This window comes from Entelurus aequoreus, linkage group LG25 (genome assembly GCF_033978785.1).
Source record: "Entelurus aequoreus isolate RoL-2023_Sb linkage group LG25, RoL_Eaeq_v1.1, whole genome shotgun sequence".
NCBI lineage: Eukaryota > Metazoa > Chordata > Actinopteri > Syngnathiformes > Syngnathidae > Entelurus > Entelurus aequoreus.
The window spans coordinates 18,628,397-18,654,001 of record NC_084755.1 but is presented as its reverse complement, the minus strand read 5'-3'; the positions used below and the strand labels follow the sequence as shown (position 1 = coordinate 18,654,001).

The 25,605-nt window shown below is 39.3% G+C and overlaps 1 protein-coding gene across 5 annotated transcripts in view; it reads left to right on the top strand.

Moving 5' to 3' along the window:
• The window catches only part of prkar1b (protein kinase, cAMP-dependent, regulatory, type I, beta), a 130,192-nt gene that overhangs the window by 100,187 nt on the left and 4,400 nt on the right, over positions 1 to 25,605 (top strand). For all 5 annotated transcript variants that reach the window (XM_062037226.1, XM_062037229.1, XM_062037225.1 and 2 more), the window contains one exon: positions 21,157 to 21,238. In XM_062037226.1, coding sequence (XP_061893210.1) covers positions 21,157 to 21,238 — 82 coding nt within the window. The remainder of the gene's footprint in view (positions 1 to 21,156; positions 21,239 to 25,605) is intronic.

The window sequence follows — 25,605 nt, the reverse complement described above, 5'->3', positions numbered from 1 at the left end:
TTAGACCATATGATTTGCCTGAGCGGCTAGTAGACCCCGAGAGTAACAAGCGGTTGCCTTGTTGCCTTTCCATTAAGAACAATAAATTAGTTTTTAGTATAAGTTTGCTGGTTTCAAGAAATGTAATGCCGAGCGCATAACATTATGTCAAGATAATGGCACTAGCATTTACCTAATTTAAGAATATTTTTCAACATAATGAGCAAAAAGGCCTCTTTTTTTCTACCAAGAAAAGTGCACTTGTTATTAGTGAGAATATACTTATTTTAAGGTATTTTTGGGTTCATTGAAGTTAGGTCATTTGACTTGTTTTGGAAAGTCTTGACAAGCCAAATTTTCTTGTTCTATTGGCAGATAATTTTGCTTAGTTCAAGTAAAATACCCCTCATTTTTGTAATTTTTTTTTCTTCTTTTTGAACACTGACTTTTTGCAGTGTGTGTTTGTGACTTGATGAGGAGGCAGTGTGGCCCTCTTGTCGGGTGTGAGTGCTGAGTCTCGGTTGTTTGGGCGGATGTGTGTTTGTGCGGGTTTAAGTTGGTGGCGCAGAGTCTTTTGGTGGTGGAGGTGTGGATGTCGCTTGTTTGCATGTTGGCGTTTGGGCTGACTGGCGAGCTGCCGCTGGCTGGTCTCCATGAGCCTGTAGGCATGGGGTTGTCGGTCGCTGTTTTTCTATCGCTTTGATTTGATCGAGTGGTGCTGGCTGTCGGGGGGGTATTGCAGGTGGGTGTTGTTAATAAATGGTTTTCGCTTTGCATAGAGTTTTAAGTTGCACTTACATATGTAGCGACAAACTGTAGTTATTGACAGTGTTTTTTTTAAGTGTTCCTAAGCTCATGTGGTGAGATCCTTTACACACTGATGTTGCTTTTTGATGCACAGTACCGGTTACATTCCCAGATGGCTCTGAGTCTAGGGATCGTAGGAGAACGCAACATAAAAGTGTATAAAGTAAATGAGGTGTATATTAAAGACAATGCAGCCAAGAATTGAAAACAAAACTAGTGTTATTGAAAAGTAACCATGGGGGGGTTACAACAAGACACAACACTAGCCTATCTTGGGAATACAGGTGCTGTCAAAGGAATGAACAAAACATACCAAAAGACACCTCTGACAAAGAAAGGTAAGCTTACTAACTAAAGCTATTTAATTAGCATAAACCAAAAACCTAACTACCTACTCTAGCCAAAGAGGGAGTCCAAAACCTACAAGGGTGACAGCCACAACTAAGCCTGGTGTGTCTATACACAAGAAAGTTCTATGTGTGTAGTGGATAGAGGCCTCTGTCCAACCTTTCCCAAGACTAGGCTGCACACTAAACGGATACTTACAAAACACAGACAGTTGAAATGTAAAAAAAAAAAAGGGTACAAAAACAAAGTAGCGTCAAAGACAAAGTACACTGCAAAAAGTCAGTGTTCAAAAACAAGAAAAAAAAAAAAATAGGGGTATTTTACTTGAACTAAGTAAAATTATCTGCCAATAGAACAAGAAAATTTGGCTTGTCAAGACTTTCCAAAACAAGTAAAATTAGCTAACCTCAATGAACCCAAAAATACCTTAAAATAAGTATATTATCACTAATAACAAGTGCACTTTTCTTGGTAGAAAAAAAAAAGAGACCTATTTGCTCAATAGGTTGAAAAATATTCTTAAATAAGTAAATGCTAGTGCCATTATCTTGACATAATGATATAATCATGATTTTTTTTTTCATGCTTGAAGTAAGAAATTATTACTTTAAAAAAGTAGTTTTATACTTGTGAGTGTTGATGACACAGCTTTGCAACAGTTGATATTCTAGTTTCAAGCATGTTTTACTCAAAATAGGTCATAAAATCTCAGCAACAAGCTGTAATATCTTACTGAGATAATTTAGCACCAAAACCCTTAAAACAAGTAAAACACCCTAACATAAAATCTGCTTAGTGAGAAGAATGATCTTATCAGACAGAAAATAAGCAAATATCACCCTTATTTGAGATATTTCATCTTACTTAGATTTCAGTTTTTGCAGTGTACAGTCTATCAAGGCTACACACAGCATGGCAGAAAAAAAATCAACCTGATCCAGTGGTGAGCAGGTGGTTTTAAGCAGGATGGGAGGTTGAATGGTGGACCGGGATTGGCTGGCTGATTAACAGGTGAAATGAGGAGCAGCTGGGAACAGGAACCGGTTGATTGGCAGCAGAGGCAGTGTATGAGTGACCTTTAGAAAAGGGGAAGAAACACAAACAAACCACCACTACGTGGAACGTAACAGTACCGCCTGAGGGGTCGAAGGTCCGTAAAATCATCGCTTACATGCAGTGATTTATCCAGATTTTCTGAACCTTTTGATGATATGACAGACCGTAGATGTTGAAATCCATAAATTCCTTGCAATAGCTGGTTGAGAAATGTTGTTCTTAAACTGTTGACAATTTGCTCACACATTTTTTCACAAAGTGGTGACCCTCGCCCCGTCTTTGTTTGTGAATGACTGAGCATTTCATGGAAGCTGCTTTTATACCCAATCATGGCACCCACCTGTTCCCAATTAGCATGTTCACCGGTGGGGTGTTGCAAATAAGTGTTTGATGTGCATTCCTCAACTTTTCAAGTCTTTTTTGCCACTTGTGCCAGCTTTTTTTAAACATGTTGCAGGCATCAAATTCCAAATGAGCTAATATTTGCAAAAAATAAAGTTTTCCAGTTCAAACATTAAGTATCTTGTCTTTGCAGTCTATTCAATTGAATATCGCTTGAAAAGGATTTGCAAATCATTGTATTCTGTTTTTATTTACGACTTACACAAGGTGCCAACTTCACTGGTTTTGGGGATTGTGTGATCTTATAACTACTTGGTATCGGATCGATACATAAATTTGTGGTATCATCCAAAACTATTGTAAAGTATCCAAACAACAGAACAAAAAGTGATTATTACATTTTAACAGAAGTGTAGATAGAACATGTTGAAACGGAAAACAACCAGATATTAACAGTAAATTAACAAGTGGATTAATAATCATTTTTTACAGCTTTTCCCTCATAATTGTGACAAAGTAATATAATGAGAAATGACACAATATGTTACTCCATATGTCAACAGACAAATTAGGAGCCTTTGTTTGCTTACTATCTACTAACAGACAAGTTGTCTAGTATGTGAATTTTTTTATTTGAGGCCAAAATTGTTCTTCCATTGCAATAAGAAATATATGTTTATTGTCCCGTAACATTTTTTGTTAAAATAAAGCCAATAATGCCATTTTTTGTGGTCCCCTTTATTATAAGTATCAAAAAATATCGAAATACATTTTGGTACCGGTAACAAAATATTGGTCTTGGGACAGCACTAATATGTAATGGTGTTTCTTTGGTCAAATTGTTGTATAGGTTATGTTTTACAGACCATATTCAAGCCGCTTTCTTACAGTCTCTTCAGAATGCGCTGTATTGTGGACAGTCTTATTTACGTGGCTCCAATTCTCGCCGTCATCTTTGTTGTACCGGTAGTTTTTTGCGCTTCCATAGCGAGCCTACTGACAGATATAAGTTAGAACTGTATGCTACTTTGTATTAGAAATGACAACATTGGAGGATAAATACCCCACAACAAGGGGATAGAGAAAAAGAAAGAGCTTATTGACTACAATAAGTGGACAATGGTGGACGCGTGCAAATTTAGGGACTTTTGCACATCACAAATCCACATCAGCAGGTACTAATAGGAATGAAAAGTTGGTTTTGCATAATATTGCTGAAAAAAATAAATGCCAGATAATGTCACATTATGTCTGACTGCCATCTACTGGTCACACTTATCTTTACACCATGTACAAAATAAAACTTCTTCGGGGTCGGTAAGCACAACCAGAATTAATCCGTACAATTAGGCGCACCTGGAAAATGAAAGGATTTTAAGCGGGAACTGCACTTTTTTGGGAATTTTGCCTAAATCGCTTTAAAAATGCATTCCGTAACCCGTCCCGTCCGTGTAATAACCAAGCGTTAGCTACATTGTTATTGTAAAAGTGAATCTTGAGGAATTTTTTTGCGTAGAAACACAGTTATTAAAACTGTTCTCTTGAACCACTATTGGTAACCTATGCTTGCCATAGTTTTTATTTGACCCATTGACACACATCAGCTTTGATATGTTACGAAAACGGCAAAATCATGTCTTTACTTTAAGCATGTTTTTACTGTGCAGTTTGTGGTCCCAGGACATAAATACCAGCCTGCCAATTGGTAGTCTTTTAAAAAAATGTTTTATCTTGGAGACCGGATCAGAGTACCAAATCCCAGGTGTGAACGCACTCTCAGCAGAAGATGGGTTATGATTAGGGCTGCAACTAACGATTAATTTGATAATCGATTAATCTGTCGATTATTACTCCGATTAATCGATTAATAATCGGATAAAAGAGACAAACTACATTTCTATCCTTTCCAGTATTTTATTGAAAAAAAAACAGCATACTGGCACCATACTTATTTTGATTATTGTTTCTCAGCTGTTTGTACATGTTGCAGTTTATAAATAAAGGTTTATAAAAAAAAAAATTGCCTCTGCGCATGCCCATAGCATAGATCCAACGAATCGATGACTAAATTAATCGCCAACTATTTTTATCATCGATTTTAATCGATTTAATCAATTAGTTGTTGCAGCCCTAGTTATGATGCTAATTTTAACATAAACACTTAAAAATCAAGATATATGGTAAATGGGTTGTACTCAAGGTTGTACTCAAAGCGCTTTGACGCTATTTCCACATTCACCCATTCACACACACATTCACACACTGATGGCGGGAGTTGCCATGCAAGGCCCTAACCACGACCCATCAGGAGCAAGGGAGACGTGTCTTGCTCAAGGACACAACGGACGTGACTTGGATGGTAGAAGCTGGGGATCGGACCCAGGAACCCTCCGTTTGCTCCACGGCCACTCCCCCAACTGCGCCACGCCGTCCCGATATATGTAATATACTATGATTCAATATATAAACCAATATTGAAAATATGGATTAAAAAAAGATTAATTTGTCTTTAAAAAATACTTTTTGTGTGACTTTAGAGCAGGGGTCACCAACCTTTTTGAAACCAAGGGCTACTTCTTGGGTACTGATTAATGCGAAGGGCTACCAGTTAGATACACACTTAAATAAATTGCCAGAAATAGCCAATTTGCTCAATTTACCTTTAACTCTGTTATTATTAATAATTAATGATATTTATCTTTGTGGAAACACTGATCATCTTAATGATTTCTCACAATGAATATATATAGAAACAGATAAATATCAATATGCAACACTTTATTTTTATATTTTCTCTAAGTGCACATTTTTCAAATTGAACATTTTCAAATGATCACTTCTAAGACAGTCTTGTAAAATCACAATATCCCATTTTAACTAGCTAGCCACTAACATTTTTTAACAAATCATGAATTACTTTGCACCATGTTTGTACAAATAATAACTCATGTAAAATACAAAAGTAAACTCTCAAATTTTTAAATCATGTCACACTTTGAACTGGACACTAAATCTGTTATCTGTTTCTTTGTCAGTTAGTGGGAAGCCTGGCATTGCATGCTGTTAACTAGTGTGTTGTACTCTGGTGTGTAACTTGACACTGCAACTCTGAGTGAGTCTTGCAGATGTGCATCAGTGAGGCGTGTTCTGTGTTTGTTCTTGATGAAGTTCATGTCAGAAAAGGCTGATTCACAAAGATAAGATTTTTCCTCATTGTTTGCGGAACCTTCTTAATCTTTTGGACATATTTTCACAGCAATCTGGCCTTAAGCTTAATTATGATAAATGTGAAATGTTAAGGATCGGAAATCTAAAGGGAACGTCCTTTCGAATGGAATGCAAAGTGCCTGTTTTGTGGACAGATGGACCAGTTAACATACTTGGTGTTGTTGTTCCAGAAAATCTGGAAGATCTAGGCTCAGTAAATTATGATAATCGACTAAGAAAGCTGGACAAAATTATGCAATTATGGAAAGGGAAATCCCTAACCTTGTATGGTAAAATGTCTATTGCCAACTCGTTAATTATTCCTCAATTTATTTATTTGTTTTTGTCATTACCAGCTACATCACAAAACTTTTTTAAGATTTATGAGCGGAGGGTCTTCGATTTTGTCTGGAACGGCAAACCAGAAAAGATTAAAAGAAAGGTTTTGTACAAAGAGTATGAATATGGGGGCCTGAAACTTCTCAACCTTGAAGCTATGTGTCTGTCTTTAAAAGCATCAATTGTTCCAAAGATGTATTTAAACATTGAGTGGTACACAAATGTCCTGTTGGACAAAAAACATGTACTGTATCAAAAGAAATTGTATCCTTTTTTACAAGCGATCCCCTCCCAGAGAGTCTGCTGGGAAACATGGCGGGGTTCATAAAGGAAACAATCCACTCATAGTGGTGTTTTCAATTTTATGTGCCAGAAAAAAGAGACGATATTTTGCAGCAGTTAATATGGATGAACTCTAATATTGTAATAGATGGAAAGCCTTTCTTTTGGAAAAATATGTTTGAAAGAGGAATCATTTTTGTCAATGATATTATCAATGAGAATGGTAAAATTATGAAGTATGATGAATTTAGAGCTATGTATGGTGATGCTTGCTCAAGCTTTTCATTTTATCAACTAACTGGAGTCATTGGGAAAAGATGGAAACAAATAATTAATTATTGAACTACTAAATTATTAGTTTGTAAACCTCTAATAAGAAATTCTAGTTGGCAAAAAGGAACTAAAATAAATAGAAAAATATATAATTTTTATTTAATAAAGAAATCTTTGAAGGCTGCCTCATACAACACAAATGGAAAATGGGAGGACTTTTTTGACTGCCCGTTGCCATGGGATGCCATATTCAAACTAATCTATAAAACCACTATCGATGTGCAAAATCGTTATTTTCAAATTAAAATTATTTATAACTTCTTACCCACAGGGAAAATGTTAAAATTATGGAATATGACAGAGTCAGATGATTGCCGATTTTGTTGTCAGGAGCCTGAATCCACCCTGCATTTGTTTTGGTATTGTCATATTGTGTCTTTGTTTTGGGTGGAAGTTGAAAAAATGTGTTTAAGGATTGGTTTGTTTATGAAGGTTAATGTGGTTTCTGTTATATTGGGAGAGTTCATTGACAATCATGATTTAGTCAATTTAATTATAGTACTCGGTAAAATGTTTATTTTTAAGGCCAAAAACAGATATTCACTTAGTATTACTTTCTTTAAAACATTTATTCAGTATTTTCTAACTTTAGAAAGTTACATGGTTGAAAACGATAATGATGCCAAAAAACATTAAAAAAAAGATGAGAAGTCCTCAAAGGCTTATTTTGAAAGTATAATTATGTTTATAGATTATATGATATCTGTTGTTGTGTTCCCTAATTTGAGTGACCTGGACATAATCTGGACTGTACATAAATGCTTATTTTGAAAATGTAATTTTGTTTATAAATTATATGCAATCTGTTGTGTTCCCTAATTTTTTTCTGTGTACATGAATGAAGGTGTGTGTTGCTGAGTCCGACTTGGACATTATCTGGACTGGGCCTGGTTTATAAAACCCTTTAAACAAATCTAATTTCATTGACAACCTGGGGCCGTACTTATCAAGCTTCTCAGAATTACTCCTAAGAAGTCTGCTAAGAGTTGACTTAAGAGTAAATAAATTCTTCGCTGAAAGCTGCACTTAAAAGTTAGTTATCAAGCGTCTTACTCACACTTTCAGCGAAGTGTAGGACTGAATCTTAAGTGTCACACTCAGAGCTGAATTACGACATTACTATGTGCCGTAAATGGAATTTTAGGTGACGTCATTTCTGTGTCCATAGAAATGACCAATCACAGAAGGGAATCCGTTGTCTAAGAATAAAGAAATATCTTGGAAATATTTAATTGGACAATGGGAGTGTATATTTTGACAATAAACTACAAAATAATACAAAACAAACTAGTCCCCGCCGGCACTCACGCTACCGCTCCCTCCTTCTATCGCCCACACACTCACTGACGTCACTCACCTCACGGCCAAACACATACGCTACTGTCATAACATTTTCTTTCCAATTCATTAATTAGGCAACTAATTTGAAACTGGTGTGGGTGGCTCTATATATACTAGCCCACTGCAGCCACATGCAGAAATCAACATGGAATCGAAAAGTATTAAATCTGTGACAAAAATAATACCCGCTCTGTCTAAACGATACCGTTTGATCAGCTGCTCGTCATCAAACAAATCCAGGACATCGTTCCGCTCCCTGAATGTTCGCGCACGTCTCTCTCGCCTCAGTGCCATCCCCTGCTGGCAACTCCTAACTACTTAAGACACCTCTGAAGGTCTCTTAAATATCGTGGAGAGTAGGAGTGATTCTTAGACTTAAGAACGTTGATAAAAAGCTTTTATTCTTAAGTTTGAGAGTAGGACTAAATTTCGCAAATTCTCAGGACTTAAGTGTAAAATGGCACTCTAAGAAGCTTGATAAGTACGGCCACTGGTCTGTTGAAGATAAGGCCCTTTTTTTAAAAATAAAATAAAATAAGATAAATAAATAAAAAACATTTTCTTGGATAAAAAAGAAAGTAAAACAATATAAAAATAATTACATAAAAAATAGTAATTAATGAAAATGTTAGTGGACCAGCAGCCTATACAATCATGTGTGCTTCAGGGACTGTGTCCCTTGCAGATGTGTTGTCTATGTTGTGGGAACCAGAATATTGGTAGCAGAAAGAAATAACCCCTTTTGTGTGAGTGGGTGTGGATGAGTGTGCATGGGGGAGGTTTTTTGGGTTGATGCACTGATTGAAAGTGTATCTTGTGTTTTTTCTATGTAGATTTAATTTAAAAAATAAAATAAATTTTTTTTTTTTTTTTTTTAGAACAGGCCCGCGGGCGACTCATCTGGTCCTTACGGGCGACCTGGTGCCCGCGGGCACCGCATTGGTGACCCCTGCTTTAGAGGATTGAATCAAAATCAGAATTGTATGTCCTCAGTTTAACTTTAGAGGTTCTACGGTCTGGGATTGTGGTGGATCAGTAGAATCTTGTGACTTGGCTATCATTTTCGTTCCATTTTTTGTAAATCTAATTCGACACCCACAAGGTTTCTCTTTTTCTCTGTGTTCCTGATGTTTGATCCCTTCCTCCTGTCTAGCTGGCATTTTCCTTCTAAGCTTTCACCCTTCCTCTGTCTCTTCCGCTTCTCTCTAACGCGGCAGGGCCCAACTTTCCCAGAGCCGTGCGGACTACGGTGGAATGTGTGTTGCTGGCTTTCACATGGGGTCAGGAGACTCAGCCTCCTGGGATGGAGACTAGAGAAAGAAAGGGAGAGAGAGAGCGAGAGAGAGAGCGAGAGAGAGAGAGAGAGAGAGAGAGAGAGAGAGAGAGAGAGAGAGATGAGTCACAGAGGGCAGAGAGGGATGTGTGGATAGAGAGAGAGTTTTTTTGTATCATGTAAAATCGCTACAGGGTTTTGCACAGAAAATCTGCAGCTTTTTCATTCTTTTGATCAAGTTTGTCATCCTCTAACTTTGTCACTCTCAGATGCAATTGTAGTCCATCAACCTGCCAGAAAAGAAATATATGGGTACAAATAGGACCGCATTTTTGTCCCTCAAACTCAACAGATCCTTTTATTGTACTCGCAGGTTAAGCATTTCCCACTTTAGCATCCATTTTTATGATCGTAAATTTTTTGAATGGACAATGCTAGATACCATCCATTCATCCATCCATCTTCTTCCGCTTATCCGAGGTCGGGTTGCGGGGGCAGCAGCCTAAGCAGGGAAGCCCAGACTTCCCTCTCCCCAGCCACTTCATCCAGCTCTTCCCGGGGGATCCCGAGGCGTTCCCAGGCCAGCCGGGAGACATAGTCTTCCCAGCGTGTCCTGGGTCTTCCCCGTGGCCTCCTACCGGTCGGACGTGCCCTAAACACCTCCCTAGGGAGGCGTTCGGGTGGCATCCTGACCAGATGCCCGAACCACCTCATCTGGCTCCTCTCGATGTGGAGGAGCAGCGGCTTTACTTTGAGCTCCTCTCGGATGGCAGAGCTTCTCACCCTATCTCTAAGGGAGAGCCCCGCCACCCGGCGGAGGAAACTCATTTCGGCCGCTTGTACACGTGATCTTGTCCTTTCGGTCATAACCCAGAGCTCATGACCATAGGGGAGGATGGGAACGTAGATCGACCGGTAAATTGAGAGCTTTGCCTTCCGGCTCAGCTCCTTCTTCACCACAACGGATCGCATTACGACGCCGCACCGATCCGCCTGTCGATCTCACGATCCACTCTTCCCTCACTCGTGAACAAGACTCCGAGGTTCTTGAACTCCTCCACTTGGGGCAGGGTCTCCTCCGCAACCCGGAGATGGCACTCCACCCTTTTCCGGGCGAGAACCATGGACTCGGACTTGGAGGTGCTGATTCCCATCCCAGTCGCTTCACACTCAGCTGCGAACCGATCCAGTGAGAGCTGAAGATCCTGGCCAGATGAAGCCATCAGGACCACATCATCTGCAAAAAGCAGAGACCTAATCCTGCAGCCACCAAACCAGATCCCCTCAACGCCCTGACTGCGCATAGAAATTAAGTTATGAACAGAATCAGTGACAAAGGGCAGCCTTGGCGGGGTCCAACCCTCACTGGAAACATGTCCGACTTACTGCCGGAAATGCGGACCAAGCTCTGACACTGATCATACAGGGAGCGGACCGCCACAATCAGACAGTCCGATACCCCATACTCTCTGAGCACTCCCCACAGGACTTCCCGAGGGACACGGTCAAATGCCTTCTCCAAGTCCACAAAGCACATGTAGACTGGTTGGGCAAACTCCCATGCGCCCTCAAGGACCCTGCCGAGAGTATAGAGCTGGTCCACAGTTCCACGACCAGGACGGAAACCACACTGTTCCTCCTGAATCCGAGGTTCGACTATCCAGCGTAGCCTCCTCTCCAGTACACCTGAATAGACCTTACCGGGAAGGCTGAGGATAGATACTAGATGCTAGATACATTAAATAGATATACTTTAGAGTAGCAGGGTACAGCTTGTAGGACTAATGTCCGTTGAAAATGAGCCAACACATAGCCATGATTGTTTAGATACAGTAGTACCTCAAATTATGGTTCTGTGACACAGCTCTTGACTCAAAACGCTTGTATCTCAAATCAACGCCACCCATTGAAATTAATTGAAATCAAATTGGTGCTTTGCGCCTCAAAAACAGCAGAGTTTTAACATGTAACATGAAAGCAAATACAACTTTTAGATAAGAAATATTGTATAGAAACAATACAATAGAATGTACTACAAATAATTACAGTAGTTCTATGATGTAATGTTTTGTTGAAAATGTGGGCTTTTGAGAGTTGCGGTCTGGTTGGAATCTGGATAGAGAATACATTTTGGGTTTTTTTAAATGCCAAGAGAATAAAAGAATAACCGCGCATTTGACGACAAACTTAATCCACGCTGTTTACCGCTCTGTGAGCAGTATCAATTATATATATACATACAATATATTGCCAAAAGTATTTGGCAACCCATCCAAATGATGAGAATCAGGTGTCCTAATCACCTGGCCCGGGCACAGGTGTTTAAAATCAAGCACTTAGGCATGGAGACTGTTTCTACAAACATTTGTGAAAGAATGGGCCGCGCTCAGTGATTTCCAACGTGGAACTGTCATAGGATGCCACCTGTGCAACAAATCCAGTCGTGATATTTCCTCGCTCCTAAATATTCCAAAGTCAACTGTCGGCTTTATTATAAGAAAATGGAAGAGTTTGGGAACAACAGCAACTCAGCCACCAAGTGGTAGGCCACGTTAACTGACAGAGAGGGGTCAGCGGATGCTGAAGCGCATAGTGCAAAGACTTTCTGCACAGTCAGTCGCTACAGAGCTCCAAATTTCATGTGACCTTCCAATTAGCCCACGTACAGTACGCAGAAAGCTTCATGAAATGGGTTTCCATGGCCGAGGAGTTGCATCTAAGCCATACATGACCAAGTCCAATGCAAAGCGTGGGATGCAGTGGTGTAAAGCACGTCGCCACTGGACTCTAGAGCAGTGAAGACGCCTTCTCTAGAGTGATGAATCAAGCTTTTTTCATCTGTCAGTTTGACGGACGAGTCTGGGTTTGGAGGTTGCCAGGAGAACGCTACATTTCGGACTGCATTGTGCCGAGTGTGAAATTTGGTGGAGGAGGAATTTAGGTGTGGGTTTGGACAATTCCATGCTCCCAAACTTATGGGAACAGTTTGGAGCGGGCGCCTTCCTCTTCCAACATGACTGTGCACCAGTGCACAAAGCAAGGTCCATAAAGACATGGATGACAGAGTCTGGTGTGGATGAACTTGACTGGCCTGCACAGAGTCCTGACTTGAACCCGATAGAACACCTTTCGGATGAGTTAGAACGGAGGCTGAGAGCCAGGCCTTCTCGACCAACATCGGTGTGTGACCTCACCAATGCGCTTTTGGAAGAATGGTGGAAAATTCCTATAAACACACTCCGCAACCTTGTGGACAGCCTTCCCGGAAGAGTTGAAGCTCTAATAGCTGCAAAAGATGGACCGACATCATATTGAACCCTATGGGTTAGGAATTGGATGGCACTTCAAGTTCATATGTGAGTCAAGGCAGGTGGCCAAATACTTTTGGCAATATAGTGTATATTTATACTGTATACACACAAAGTATATGCTACATTTGACATGTTATGAAATTACTTCTCTGGTAGCGTAATGGTCTACGCACTTACCTTTTACGCCACATGACGTGGGTTTGATTCTCAGCAATGGAATTATTATTTAATGTCAGCAGATGTCTCACAAGAAGAGTCACTCCATACTTGGTGGTGGTAGACTGACTGTTTTATGAGTGCCACCCTTGTAGAACTAGGTGCCCCCCCATCTGGCACCCCTAAAAAAAAAAGTCTGGACACACCACTGTCTAAGCCAGTGGTTCTTAACCTGGGTTCGATCGAACCCTAGGGGTTCGGTGAGTCGGCCTCAGGGGTTCGGCGGAGGTCAAGACACACCCGACTCATCGTGTAAATAAAAACTTCTCCCTATCGGCGTATTACGGATACAGCAACAGCAGAAGTCACACTGATTTGCAGGTGTGTAATTTGTTGTGAGTTTATGCACTGTGTTGGTTTTGTTCTTTGAACAAGGTGATGTTCATGCACGGTTCATTTTGTGCACCAGTAAAAAAACATGGTAATACTTTAGTATGGGGAACATATTCACCATTAATTAGTTGCTTATTAACGTGGAAATTAGTAACATATTGGCTCTTAACTAGTCATTATTAAGTACTTATTAATGCCTTATTTGGCATGGCCTTATTATAACCCTGGCCCTAACCCTCTAACCCTGGCCCTAACCCTCTAACCCTGGCCCTAACCATATAACTCTAAATTAAGTCTTTGTTACTTTGAATATGTTCCCCTAGTGTCCAAAAAACTCTAAATTAAGTCTTTGTTACTTAGAATATGTTCCCCATACTAAAGTGTTACCCAAAACATATAACTTTGTCTTGAATTTGAATTTTTATTTTTTATTTTTCACTAAAGAAGGGTTCGGTGAAAGCGCTTATGAAACTGGTGGGGTTCGGTACCTCCAACAAGGTTAAGAACCACTGGTCTAAGCTTTACTACTTTTCAAGCTGTACATTTACTACTTTGAATTATATCCAGTATGTGTAATAAACAAATGATGTCCCTTGAAAAGATATAAGTGAACTTCTTTCAGTCCCACCGTAAGGTATGTTGATATGGAAGCAGGCTAAGAGAGGATGAAGACGTCAAGGGAATGTGGTACGAAGAAAGTGTGCGTTCTTCTCTGCTTGCACCTGAGGCTCTTAACAAGCCTCTGTGTGTGTGTGCGTGTGTGTGCGTGTGTGTTAGTGTGCGTGCACGTGTGTGTGTGTTTTAGCTGCAGGATTTACACAAAATAAATTGGTTGTAGTTTATGACTTTAAATAAACTTCCGAGCAGACTGTCAACACTAAACGCCTTACTGTTGGTGGATACAGTGCAGAGCAGGGCAATTATACCCAGTGGAGAGAAGCTACTACTTACTCTCGATTAAATGTAGCCAAGCTACAGGAGAAGCTTGTGTACAGACAAACACCTCCATTTGATAAATTGCATCGCAGCTCATACTGTAGTTGGCTGTAATATAATCAATCAATCACAGTTGACTTATATAGCCCTCATTCACAATTGTATCAAAGGGCTGCACAAGCCACAACAACATCTTCGGCGCCGTTCCCATATCAGGGCAAGAAAAAACTCAACTTAATGGGAACAACGTGAAACCCTGTCAAGTAGCGGCAGCATATTGATGCTGAAGAGTGCAGGGCCAATAACCAAACTCTGTGAAACTCCGCACTTTACCTTAAAGGCCTACTGAAACCCACTACTACCGACCACGCAGTCTGATAGTTTATATATCAATGATGAAATCTTAACATTGCAGCACATGCCAATACGGCCGGGTTAGATTAGTAAAGTGCAATTTTAAATTTCCAGCGAAATATTCTGCTGAAAACGTCTCGGTATGATGACGTTTGCGCGTGACGTCACGGATTGTGCGGACATATTGGGACACCATTGTGGCCAGCTATTAAGTCGTCTGTTTTAATCGCAAAATTCCACAGTATTCTGGACATCTGTGTGGGTGAATCTTTTGCACTTTGTTTAATGAACAATGAAGACAGCAAAGAAGAAAGCTGTAGGTGGGATCGGTGTATTAGCGGCTGGCTACAGCAACACAACCAGGAGGACTTTGAGTTGGATAGCAGACGTGCTACCGTGAGCACAGCTTTGGCTTCCAAACATTTGATCGCTTGCCCGTACGTGCGTGCCGCTATGTGCATGTCACGTACGTAACTTTGGGGAAATATATGTGCTGTATGAACTTTACGGAGGTGAACGGTACTTTGGGCTGTGTGATTGAGTGTGTTGTGTGGGTGTTTGATTTGTATTGGTGGGTTATATGGACGGAAAGGGGGAGGTGTTTGTTATGCGGATTAATTTGTGGCATATTAAATATAAGCCTGGTTGTGTTGTGGCTATTAGAGTATATACATGTCTTATGTTTATTTACTGTTTTAGTCATTCCCAGCTGAATATCAGGTCCCACCCGCCTCTCACAGCATCTTCCCTATCTGAATCGCTTTCACTGCCTTCTAATCCTTCACTCTCACTTTTCTCATCCACAAATCTTTCATCCTCGCTCAAATTAATGGGGTAATCGTCGCTTTCTAGGTCCGAATCGCTCTCGCTGCTGGTGGCCATGATTGTAAACAATGTGCAGATGTGAGGCGCTCCACAACCTGTGACGTCACGCTACTTCCGGTACAGGCAAGGCTTTTTTATCAGCGACCAAAAGTTGCGAACTTTATCGTTGATGTTCTCTACTATCAGCAAAAATATGGCAATATCGCGAAATGATCAAGTATGACAAAGAATGGACCTGCTATCCCCGTTTAAATAAGAACATTTCATTTCAGTAGGCCTTTAACATACTCCGAGGTCACAATTTTATGGGAGACACACTGCATCCTGTCAGTAGGATAGGAGTTGAACCAAGAAAAGGCTAATACGTGTTTTGATACGTTTTAACAGAATGTTATGATCGACGGTATCGAAAGCAGCGCTAAGATCAAGTAGCAGCAACATGGATGACGCATCAGCATCGTTAGCAATAGATCATTAGTAATTTTTGCGAGGGCTTTTTTCCGTATAGTGATTTTCCCTGAAACCGGACTGACATGACCCACAGCTTCATATTTCAATGTCAGACATACCTATTAAGCAGGTCAAAAAAGCAAAACTGCTTGGTGTGCTATTAGACAGTCAACTGGCATGGTCCGATCATATTGATGGTATTTCAATGAAAATGGGAAGAGGTCTAGCCATGGTCAGGAAGTGCTCCACCTTCTTGACATCCTCAACAATGGCTCAAGTGATACAGTCCTTGGTTTTCTGTCATCTTCATTACTGTCCTATAGTATGGTCCGCTACGACTAAGTCTGACCTGAACAAACTGCAATTTGTACAGAACAGAGCGGCTAGACTGGTACTTAAATGTTCTTTGCGCACTAATATTTCATATATGCATTCACGCCTGTCCTGGTTGTCTGTTGAACAAAAGATGCATTGTAGTCTCCTAATGTTCTTTCGAACTATCATTTTAGATCAATCACCAGATTACTTTTACAAACAGTTTTTAAAATCAACTAACACACATATTCATGACACTAGGAATGCCAGCAATGGCTATTTGACACTTCCTGCTCCCAGGACCAATTCCCTCAAACATACAGTCATGTATAGATGTACATCATTCTGGAATGGGTTGCCACCTCACATTAATCTCTCACAAAGTAAATTGTCATTCAAGACAGCTTTAAAGATACACCTTTTGCAGCTGCCCACATGACGTGAATTTTAATACTGGTTTTAACTAGCTTTTTATCTTATGTTGTATTTTTCCATTGTATAATGTCTGGTAATGCATGTATTCTTTGTATTTAAATTTTGTATGCTCCTATATGGACCCCAGGAAGACTAGCAGTCGCCTTGGCGTCAGCTAATGGGGATCCATTCAATAAACAATAAACAATAAACAATAAACAGGGTTCACAGAGATTAATAGACGCTAAGTGTTCATTTAGCTGCTGTGCAACCATTTTTTTTCAAGGACTTTTGAGATAAAGGGAAAGTGGGACAGTGGCCGTTAGTTTAACATGAGGTCAGGATCAAGGATAGGTCTTTTGAGACGAGGATGAATAACCGCTTTTTTGAATGCTAGGGGAACAGTACCAGAAGAAAATGCTAAGTTTATAATATTTAGCACTGATGGTACTAATATTACAAACAGCTCCTTAATAAGTTTCCCAGGAAGTAAACATGTTATTAGTTTTGTCCTATTTACAAGTTGCAGGAGTTTCTTTAATGTTATGTATTCAAAAAGAGAGATTATTTTAGAGGGCAATATACATCGTACATACTATCTGCGTTAATAGAACCCAGTTGGAGCTGGGACGCGTTATCTGTAATCTTCTTTGTAATTGACTTCAATTATCTTAGTAAATAATTTCATAATGTATTTAGCCGAGTGGGTGGAACTACTGGGAGGAGTCCTTGTTGGGTTAGCGATGCTACTGTATTGAACTGACAGAGTATTCATAAGGATATTGAAATCCTCCGTTATAATTATATTATCTGCGTGCGTCACTAGATCAGCGACAAACTCAGAAAAATTACTGATAAAGTCCGAATAGGACCCGTGGGGGCGATAGAGCTCTCTGCTCCCCTCACCTCCCACGGGGTGGAACAAGGAGATGGGTCAAATGCAGAGGTTAATTTCACCACACCTAGTGTGTGTGTGACTATTAGTGGTACTTTTTTTAAAGATAACAGCAAGATGGAGAGGTAGCGGTGTGACAGACCTTATAGCAAGCATGTCAAATGATTTATATTTATTACTTAGGTTAGGGACAAGCGGTAGAAAATGGATGGATGGATGGAGGTTAGGGCTAAGTTTAAGGTTTTCATTGATTAGTGCGAAGCTTCTACCACTTTTAAGGCCTACTGAAATTAAATGTTTTTATTTAAACGGGGATAGCAGATCCATTCTATGTGTCATACTTGATCATTTCGCGATATTGCCATATTTTTGCTGAAAAGATTTAGTAGAGAACATCGACGATAAAGTTCGCAACTTTTGGTCGCTGATAAAAAAGCCTTGCCTGTACCGGAAGTAGCGTGACGTCGCAGGTTGAAAGGCTCCTCATATTTCCCCATTGTTTACACCAGCAGCGAGAGCGATTCGGACCGAGAAAGCGACGATTACCCCATTAATTTGAGCGAGGATGAAAGATTTGTGGATGAGGAAAGTGAGAGTGAAGGACTAGAGTGCAGTGCAGGACGTATCTTTTTTCGCTCTGACCGTAACTTAGGTACAAGGGCTCATTGGATTCCACACTTTCTCCTTTTTCTATTGTGGATCACAGATTTGTATTTTAAACCACCTCGGATACTATATCCTCTTGAAAATGAGAGTCGAAAACGCAAAATGGACATTCACAGTGACTTTTATCCCCACGACAATACATCGGTGAAGCACTTTAGCTACGGAGCTAACGTGATAGCATCGGGCTTAACTGCAGATAGAAACAAAATAAATAAACCCCTGACTGGAAGGATAGACAGAAAATCAACAATACTATTAAACCTTGGACCTGTAACTACACGGTTAATGCTTTCCAGCCTGGCGAAGCTTAACAATGCTGTTGCTAACGACGCCATTGAAGCTAACTTAGCTACGGGACCTCACAGAGCTATGCTAAAAACATTAGCTATCCACCTACGCCAGCTAGCCCTCATCTGCTCATCAACACCCGTGCTCACCTGCGTTCCAGCGATCGACGGAGCGACGAAGGACTTCACCCGATCATCGATGCGGTCGGCGGCTAGCGTCGGATAGTGCGTCTGCTATCCAAGTCAAAGTCCTCCTGGTTGTGTTGCTGCAGCCAGCCGCTAATACACCGATCCCACGTACAGCTTTCTTCTTTGCAGTCTTCATTGTTCATTAAACAAATTGCAAAAGATTCACCAACACAGATGTCCAGAATACTGTGGAATTTTGCGATGAAAACAGAGATTTTTGTATTGGATACAATGGTGTCCGAATACTTCAGTTTCAACGATTGACGTCACACGCATACGTCATCATACATAGACGTTTTCAACTGGAAGTTTCGCGGGAAATTTAAAATTGCACTTTATAAGTTAAAGTGCCGTATTGGCATGTGTTGCAATGTTAAGATTTCATCATTGATATATAAACTATCAGACTGCGTGGTTGGTAGTAATGGGTTTCAGTAGGCCTTTAAGGGGACGGGCAATATGTGCACAATGAACACTAATCAAGAACCCCTCAGATGCCCTCAGTGTGATTACTTTTGTGCATGGTCAAAGGGCAAGATGATGATGTGTTTGTGGATTAGATTGACAGCAAGGAGGGCTAAAAGTAGATGATCAGAGGTGATGACATGAACACAAACAAACGGGAGTAGATTCAGTTTAGTTCATTACCATGTTTAGTTAACCTTGAACCTGAGGCTTTATTTTGCCTCTTTAAACAATGTACATATTTGCATTGTTGACTTCAATTGATGATGTGAGTACTAAAAGCAATGTCCCATGTAAAGTCAGGGTAACTTGTGCAAAGCATTGTTAGAATAGAAATGTTATTTATATCTTGTAATTTATTAGACTTAGACTTCTTTTTTATTGTCATTCAAATTGAACTTTACAGCACAGATAAGAACGAAATTTCGTTACATAAACTCATGGTAGTGCAGGATAAAAAAAGCAATAAGGTGCATATATAAATAAATAAATATATATTAATAATATATATATATATATAATATATATATAAAATAAATAAATATATATAAATATATATAAATAAATAAATAGATTACTGTACAGATAAATATATTGCACTTTTTCACATGCGTCCACATTTATGGATGTATGTTATATTGTCTTTTTTATTCCAGCGAGTTAATCCATTTTGGGGGGACTTATTGGCACTTTTGTTAACTGGCTACTTCTGGGATTGTGATTGGATTTTCTGCCTTTTTTTAGTTGCCCGCTTCCCTACTGTTGTTATCGTTTCGTTAAGTATTTTTCTCAAAAATAAATTAAAAAACAACTAAAATTTAAAAATGAAAAAACACAACTTTGGACAGTAACAACAGTATTGGGGGCGCACTGGAAAGGAAACAACTTTCTACAAAATGTTAGTTATTACAATAATAACAGTAAATTATATCAAAACCATTTTTGTAATATGAGGAAAAAGCTTCCAATTTAGCAATATTATTGAAACTTTTTTTTTTTTTTACATAATATTAAGACTGTTTTAATTTATTTTTTTACTCAAGCAAATTCAAAAATATTTTTTTATATTTAGTTGTAAAATAAATTGTATAAAAAAACAGTTTTACTATATCCGAATCAATACAGTATATGATGATAATTGCCATTCAATTTATTTCCACTTGCTTAAAAAAGGAGAGTGCAAACAACAATGGACCCAATGTAACAGTAGGTTCCCTTTCAACAATACTTTGACATTGTGGTCCAAATTGGCCAGCTACAAACCAAAAGGTGACTTTCACACAGTCTCCAGTCTTAAATGACACACCAAGTTAACACTTATCCCTTTCAATGAGATACAGTTACACCGTTACATGCCTGTGGCGCAGAGCTGGCAGTTTTTGGGCCCTCATTAAGGTTCATTATATTCATATTTAGCATCACAAGCCTGGTCAGCAGCAGAAGGAGCCAAGAGAAGGATTAGAGATAGGGAAGTTTGTTTTGTCCAAGTTCTCTTTCTGACATTTCAATTACGGAGATTTGGTGTTAAAGTCCAGACATATGACAAAAATATATTCTGTCACACTTTTGACAGTGTCTTGTTTAATGTTATGTTCGGAGAACATTTGGTGGAAGCTTCTGTTATGCCAAACAACAGCTGCAGGCTACGCTCATTCTGGGCAAAGGCAATGGAAAACAGATTTCCGCTAAAGTTTTTTGACGAGTCTCCGGCTTATTTTGTCTGTGGAAGTGGGGTCGGTCAGGGATATTACATTGGACCTCCATTCGTCTTGGACACTTCAGTAGTTTCCATGTTGTGTGTGTGTGTGTGAATGCTCATATGAGAATCATGGGACGAAGACACTATGAGTCATTTGTTCAGTCGTTAACTGGCTTAGATGTTTGTGTTTAAAACACACTGGAGGGAATCGAGCAAATCCAAACGTTCAAGTTTGTGTGTTTGGATATATTCGCCTCCCACAGAACAGGTGTCCATTCCCCCCCCAAAAAATGAGAGAGGCCCAAATCCCGTGCACCTGTGCCTTATGAAGCAAAGGAATTTCTCCTCAGCTTAATCCTTCTGATGATGTTCAGCTCCATTCATACTAACTCCTCCTTAACTCTCCCCCCTTCTTTTCTTTCTTTCCGTCCATCCACACCCCCTCCTCCTCTTTTCTTTCTGTCAATTCTCCCTCTTGTCTGTCCTGTCTCCAGGGAATAGCCTCTGTTCTGCAGCGCAGGTCCGACAATGAAGAGTATGTGGAAGTCGGACGCCTCGGACCATCTGACTACTTTGGTGAGTGGATGAAGGGCCAAATCCCACATTCTTTTTACAATATTCTCAAAACAAGGTGATGTTGGAGTCTATTGACCCAACAAATGTTAGATTGACCATTGCCTTCCTTAGCTGTTATCAACATAACATACAACATATACAGTATATATAGTATATAGACATAACTGACCCGTCCCGGGTGTAGTCACCTGGTAGAGGCGACACACCCTGCCGTAATCCTGACCAGGATACAATATAGTAAATTGATGGGCGCTTAATAGAGATGTCCCTATTTATGTTTCATCTGACCACAGAACTTTCCTCCAGAAGATCTTATCTTTGTCCATGTGATGTCAGATCATATCAACCAGCCTGCCCAATACAGAGGTCATACAGTCATGGCTGTCTTGAGTTTCCAATCATTTCTACAACCCTTATTTTTTTGTGATAGAGTGATTGGAGCACATACTTGTTGGTCACAACAAACAGCAACATTTTTGTTTCATCTGACATCACATGGACAAAGATAAAACCTTCTGGAGGAAAGTTCTGTGGTCAGATGAAACAACAATTGAGCTGTTTGGCCACAATACACAGCAATATGTTTGGTGGAGAAAAGGTGAGGCCTTTAATCCCAGGAACACCAAACCTACCGTCAAGCATGGTGGTGGTAGTATTATGCTCTGGGCCTGTTTTGCTTCCAATGGAACTGGTGCTTTACAGAGAGTAAAAGGGACAATGAAAAAAGAGGATTACCTCCAAATTCTTCAGGACAACCTCAAATCATCAGCCCGGAGGTTGGGTCTTGGGCGTTCCAACAGGACAATGACCCCAAACACACGTCAAAAGTGGTAAAGGAATTGTTAAATCAGGCTATAATTAAGGTTTTAGAATGGTCTTCCCAAAGTCCTGACTTAAAACGTGTGGACAATGCTGAAGAAACAAGTCCATGTCAGGAAACCAACAAATTTAGCTGAACTGTACCAATTTTGTCAAGAGGAGTGGTCAACAATTAAACCAGAAGCTTGTGGATGGCTACCAAAAGCGCCTTATTGCAGTGGAACTTGCCAAGGGACATGTAACCAAATATTAACATTGCTGTATGTATACTTTTGACCCAGCAGATTTGGTCACATTTTCAGTAGACCCATAATAAATTCATAAAAAGAACCAAACTTCATGAATGTTTTTTTGTGACCAACAAGTATGTGCTCCAATCACTCTGTCACAAAAAATAACAGTTGTAGAAATTATTGTAAACTCAAGACAGCCATGACATTATGTTCTTTACAAGTGTATGTAAACTTTTGACCATGACTGTACATGGCTAACGATTGTACTCCGATGAAAAATTCCTTCAAACGGGATGACCGCTCGGAGGTACACAATTGATTTGCTTGAATTCCAGTAGGGTGTTTGTCTTGTCAGAACACCGGCTCCAATTTGAGAGCAAGCTGCAACGAATGCGTCGTCTATCCACAGTGCGAAGCGACTTTTTAAAGCCATAATACTCACCACCATGGTGGAAAATAAACTTTTCTATGTACCATTATCACTGGAGAACTACAGGAAAATGAATGGCTAAGCATGCTACACACAGACCTAGCAAGACCACACAAGAAGCTAACCGCTAAAGCTTTTCAATGTATAGTAAGGGGGATCAATCCGGATGTCGATACTGTACATAGTATAGCATCGTTATATTAACGTACTAAAGTGATTGGATCGGAATTTTTCTTTGTCTTGTTTTTATTATTATAAAATCAATTTTTTGGGTCGATTTTGTTATTTTTTACAAACCCAAAGAGTACGTCTCTGATACAGGAAGGCTTTGAGGGCAAAACTCAAATGACTTGTTTGGTGATTGTCCACTGGACACTTTATTTCGTAAAATTTTTTTTTATGTAGCATTACATACCACAAATGCAATACACGATCTGATTTACCGTATTTTACAGACTGTAGAACTCACCGGAATATTAGCCGCACCTACTCAATTTTAGGGCAAAAAAATATTTTTCCATATATTAGCCGCACCAAACCATAAGCTGCAGATACATACGTTTCGAAGTGAGTTATTTACACAGACAGATTCTGTAAATGTTTATTTACATACCGTATTTTTCGAAGTATAAGTCGCACCTGCCGAAAATGCATAATTATAAGTTGCATTTTTAGACAAATTTATTTGATAAAATCCAACACCAAGAATACACATTTGAAAGGCAATTTAAAATAAATAAAGAATAGTGAACAACAGGCTGAATAAGTGTACGTTATATGACGCCTAAATAACCAACTGAGAACGTGCCTGGTATGTTAACGTAACATATTATGGTAAGAGTCATTCAAATAACTATAACATATAGAACATGCTATACGTTTACCAAACAATCTGTCACTCCTAATCGCTAAATCCCATGAAATCTTATACGTCTAGTCTCTTACGTGAATGAGCTAAATAATATTATTTGATATTTTACGGTAATGTGTTAATAATTTCACACATAAGTCGCTCCAGAGTATAAGTCGCACCCCCGGCCAAACTATGAAAAAAACTGCGACTTATAGTCCGAAAAATATGGTACCTTAATTGTTTCCAAACGGCGCCTGTAACACGGCAGTAAAACGGCTGAGTTAACAAAACAGAAGTCATTGTCATGCACCCACCATCTGCGGAAGCTAGCTCTCAAAACAGCTAAACAGACTCAATAATTCCACAGTGATGTTTTGGTGAATTTACTGAGGCATTTGTGAAACTAAAACAATACAAAAAGAATGCCATCGTAAGTTGATAATACTAACACAGACACTCGTAAGTGTGTTAGCATATTAGCAAATGCTTTCAAAGATTGATTACGTCATTACATTATGATAGCACCTAAAAATATGCATGAAAACACTCCTACAGACATCACATATGGGACAGTTTAGTAAGTATGAACAGTTTTAGTTATAATGTAAAACTTACAAACGTTGCTTGGAGTGATGAATGAAAGAATCCATGTGAGTAGAAACGCTATGGACGGCTAGAAGACTGAACGGCACTCTACTTCTGCTTGAAAGCATCTCCAGTAAATTGAAGGACACTGCAGCACCTGCATTGAGCGAACTCGTCGAAAAGATGGCGCCATAGCACAAACAATCAAACACATTCTCAGTGTATTTTCTATTCTTTTTTTTTTTTTTAATATTTTAATTTTGGCAGTCCAAGGAAAAAAAATACATAAATAAGCCGCACCATTTTATAAGCTGCAGGGTTCTAAGTGTAGGAAAAAAGTACCAGCTTATAGTCCAGAATTAACGGTATTACAATTCTAGCAAGGTATAAGCATAATAAGATAAGCATTATAAAAATGTGTTATTGTGTGTACTTTAGGTCCTTGCTATAAACCATGTTCAGTTCTGTAATCTATTGTCAAAGTATCAGATCGAGCCTCGAAATCAGATTCAATCTGAGGCCTAAAAATCAAATCGGGATCAAAGGCCAAAAATGTTGATCGGGACATCCCTAGTATTTATTGTCACCCTGGAAGTTGACTTTGAAATTGAATAAAAGCTGTATATGTTGTGGTTTTGATTAAAACAGTGTTGTGCCCGAGAAAAAGTTGCCTACACGGTGACATAAGGCCTTTTTACACCAAAAGTTCAGGAACGTTAAGTTCCCGGAACCTTTACTTCCGGTAGTAGACTTGTGTGTAAGCTTTTTTCATTCTTCTTGTTGTAGTAAAAATACAAAAGAAAATAACAAATAAACCCGGTTTCCTTGCATACTTTGAATACAAAGTTTTAGAAACAACAGCTGTAAGGTTGCTGGGAACTTCCAAAAGTCCGCAGGGAATACGTTATTTACCCGGGTAATTGGAAAAATTCCTGCGAAGGAGAAAGGAAAAAGGCCTCTATGGTTAGACTTGTGGGGCCTAAACGGGACTGTTTAAAAAAAGGATTACACTGTAAAAAAAAAATCTGTAGATTTTATGATAAAAAACGTATTTTATAAAATAAATGTACTAAAATTACTGTAAATTTAAAAACTGTTATTTTTACTGCAAAATTTTGGCCACAGAAACTGCCAGATTATATATATATTTTTAATTTTTTTTACAATGCATTATTGTAAATGGAAAAACTGTACTGCTTATATTTTTACAATAAAATCAACTCCGATGCCATTTTTTTAAACGAAAATCTATGGTCATTGTTTTTTTACAGTGCGTTACTGTAAAATTAATACAACAACTGCATTTTGGAGACTAGGGGCGTGTTAGCGGGACTGTATAGTATAGCATTTTGGAGACTAGGGGCATGTCAGCGTTATCGTACAGTATAAATCCCTATCACTTCAAATGACAACTCTACATCTGTGACGCCGTGGTCGCATGGTTATG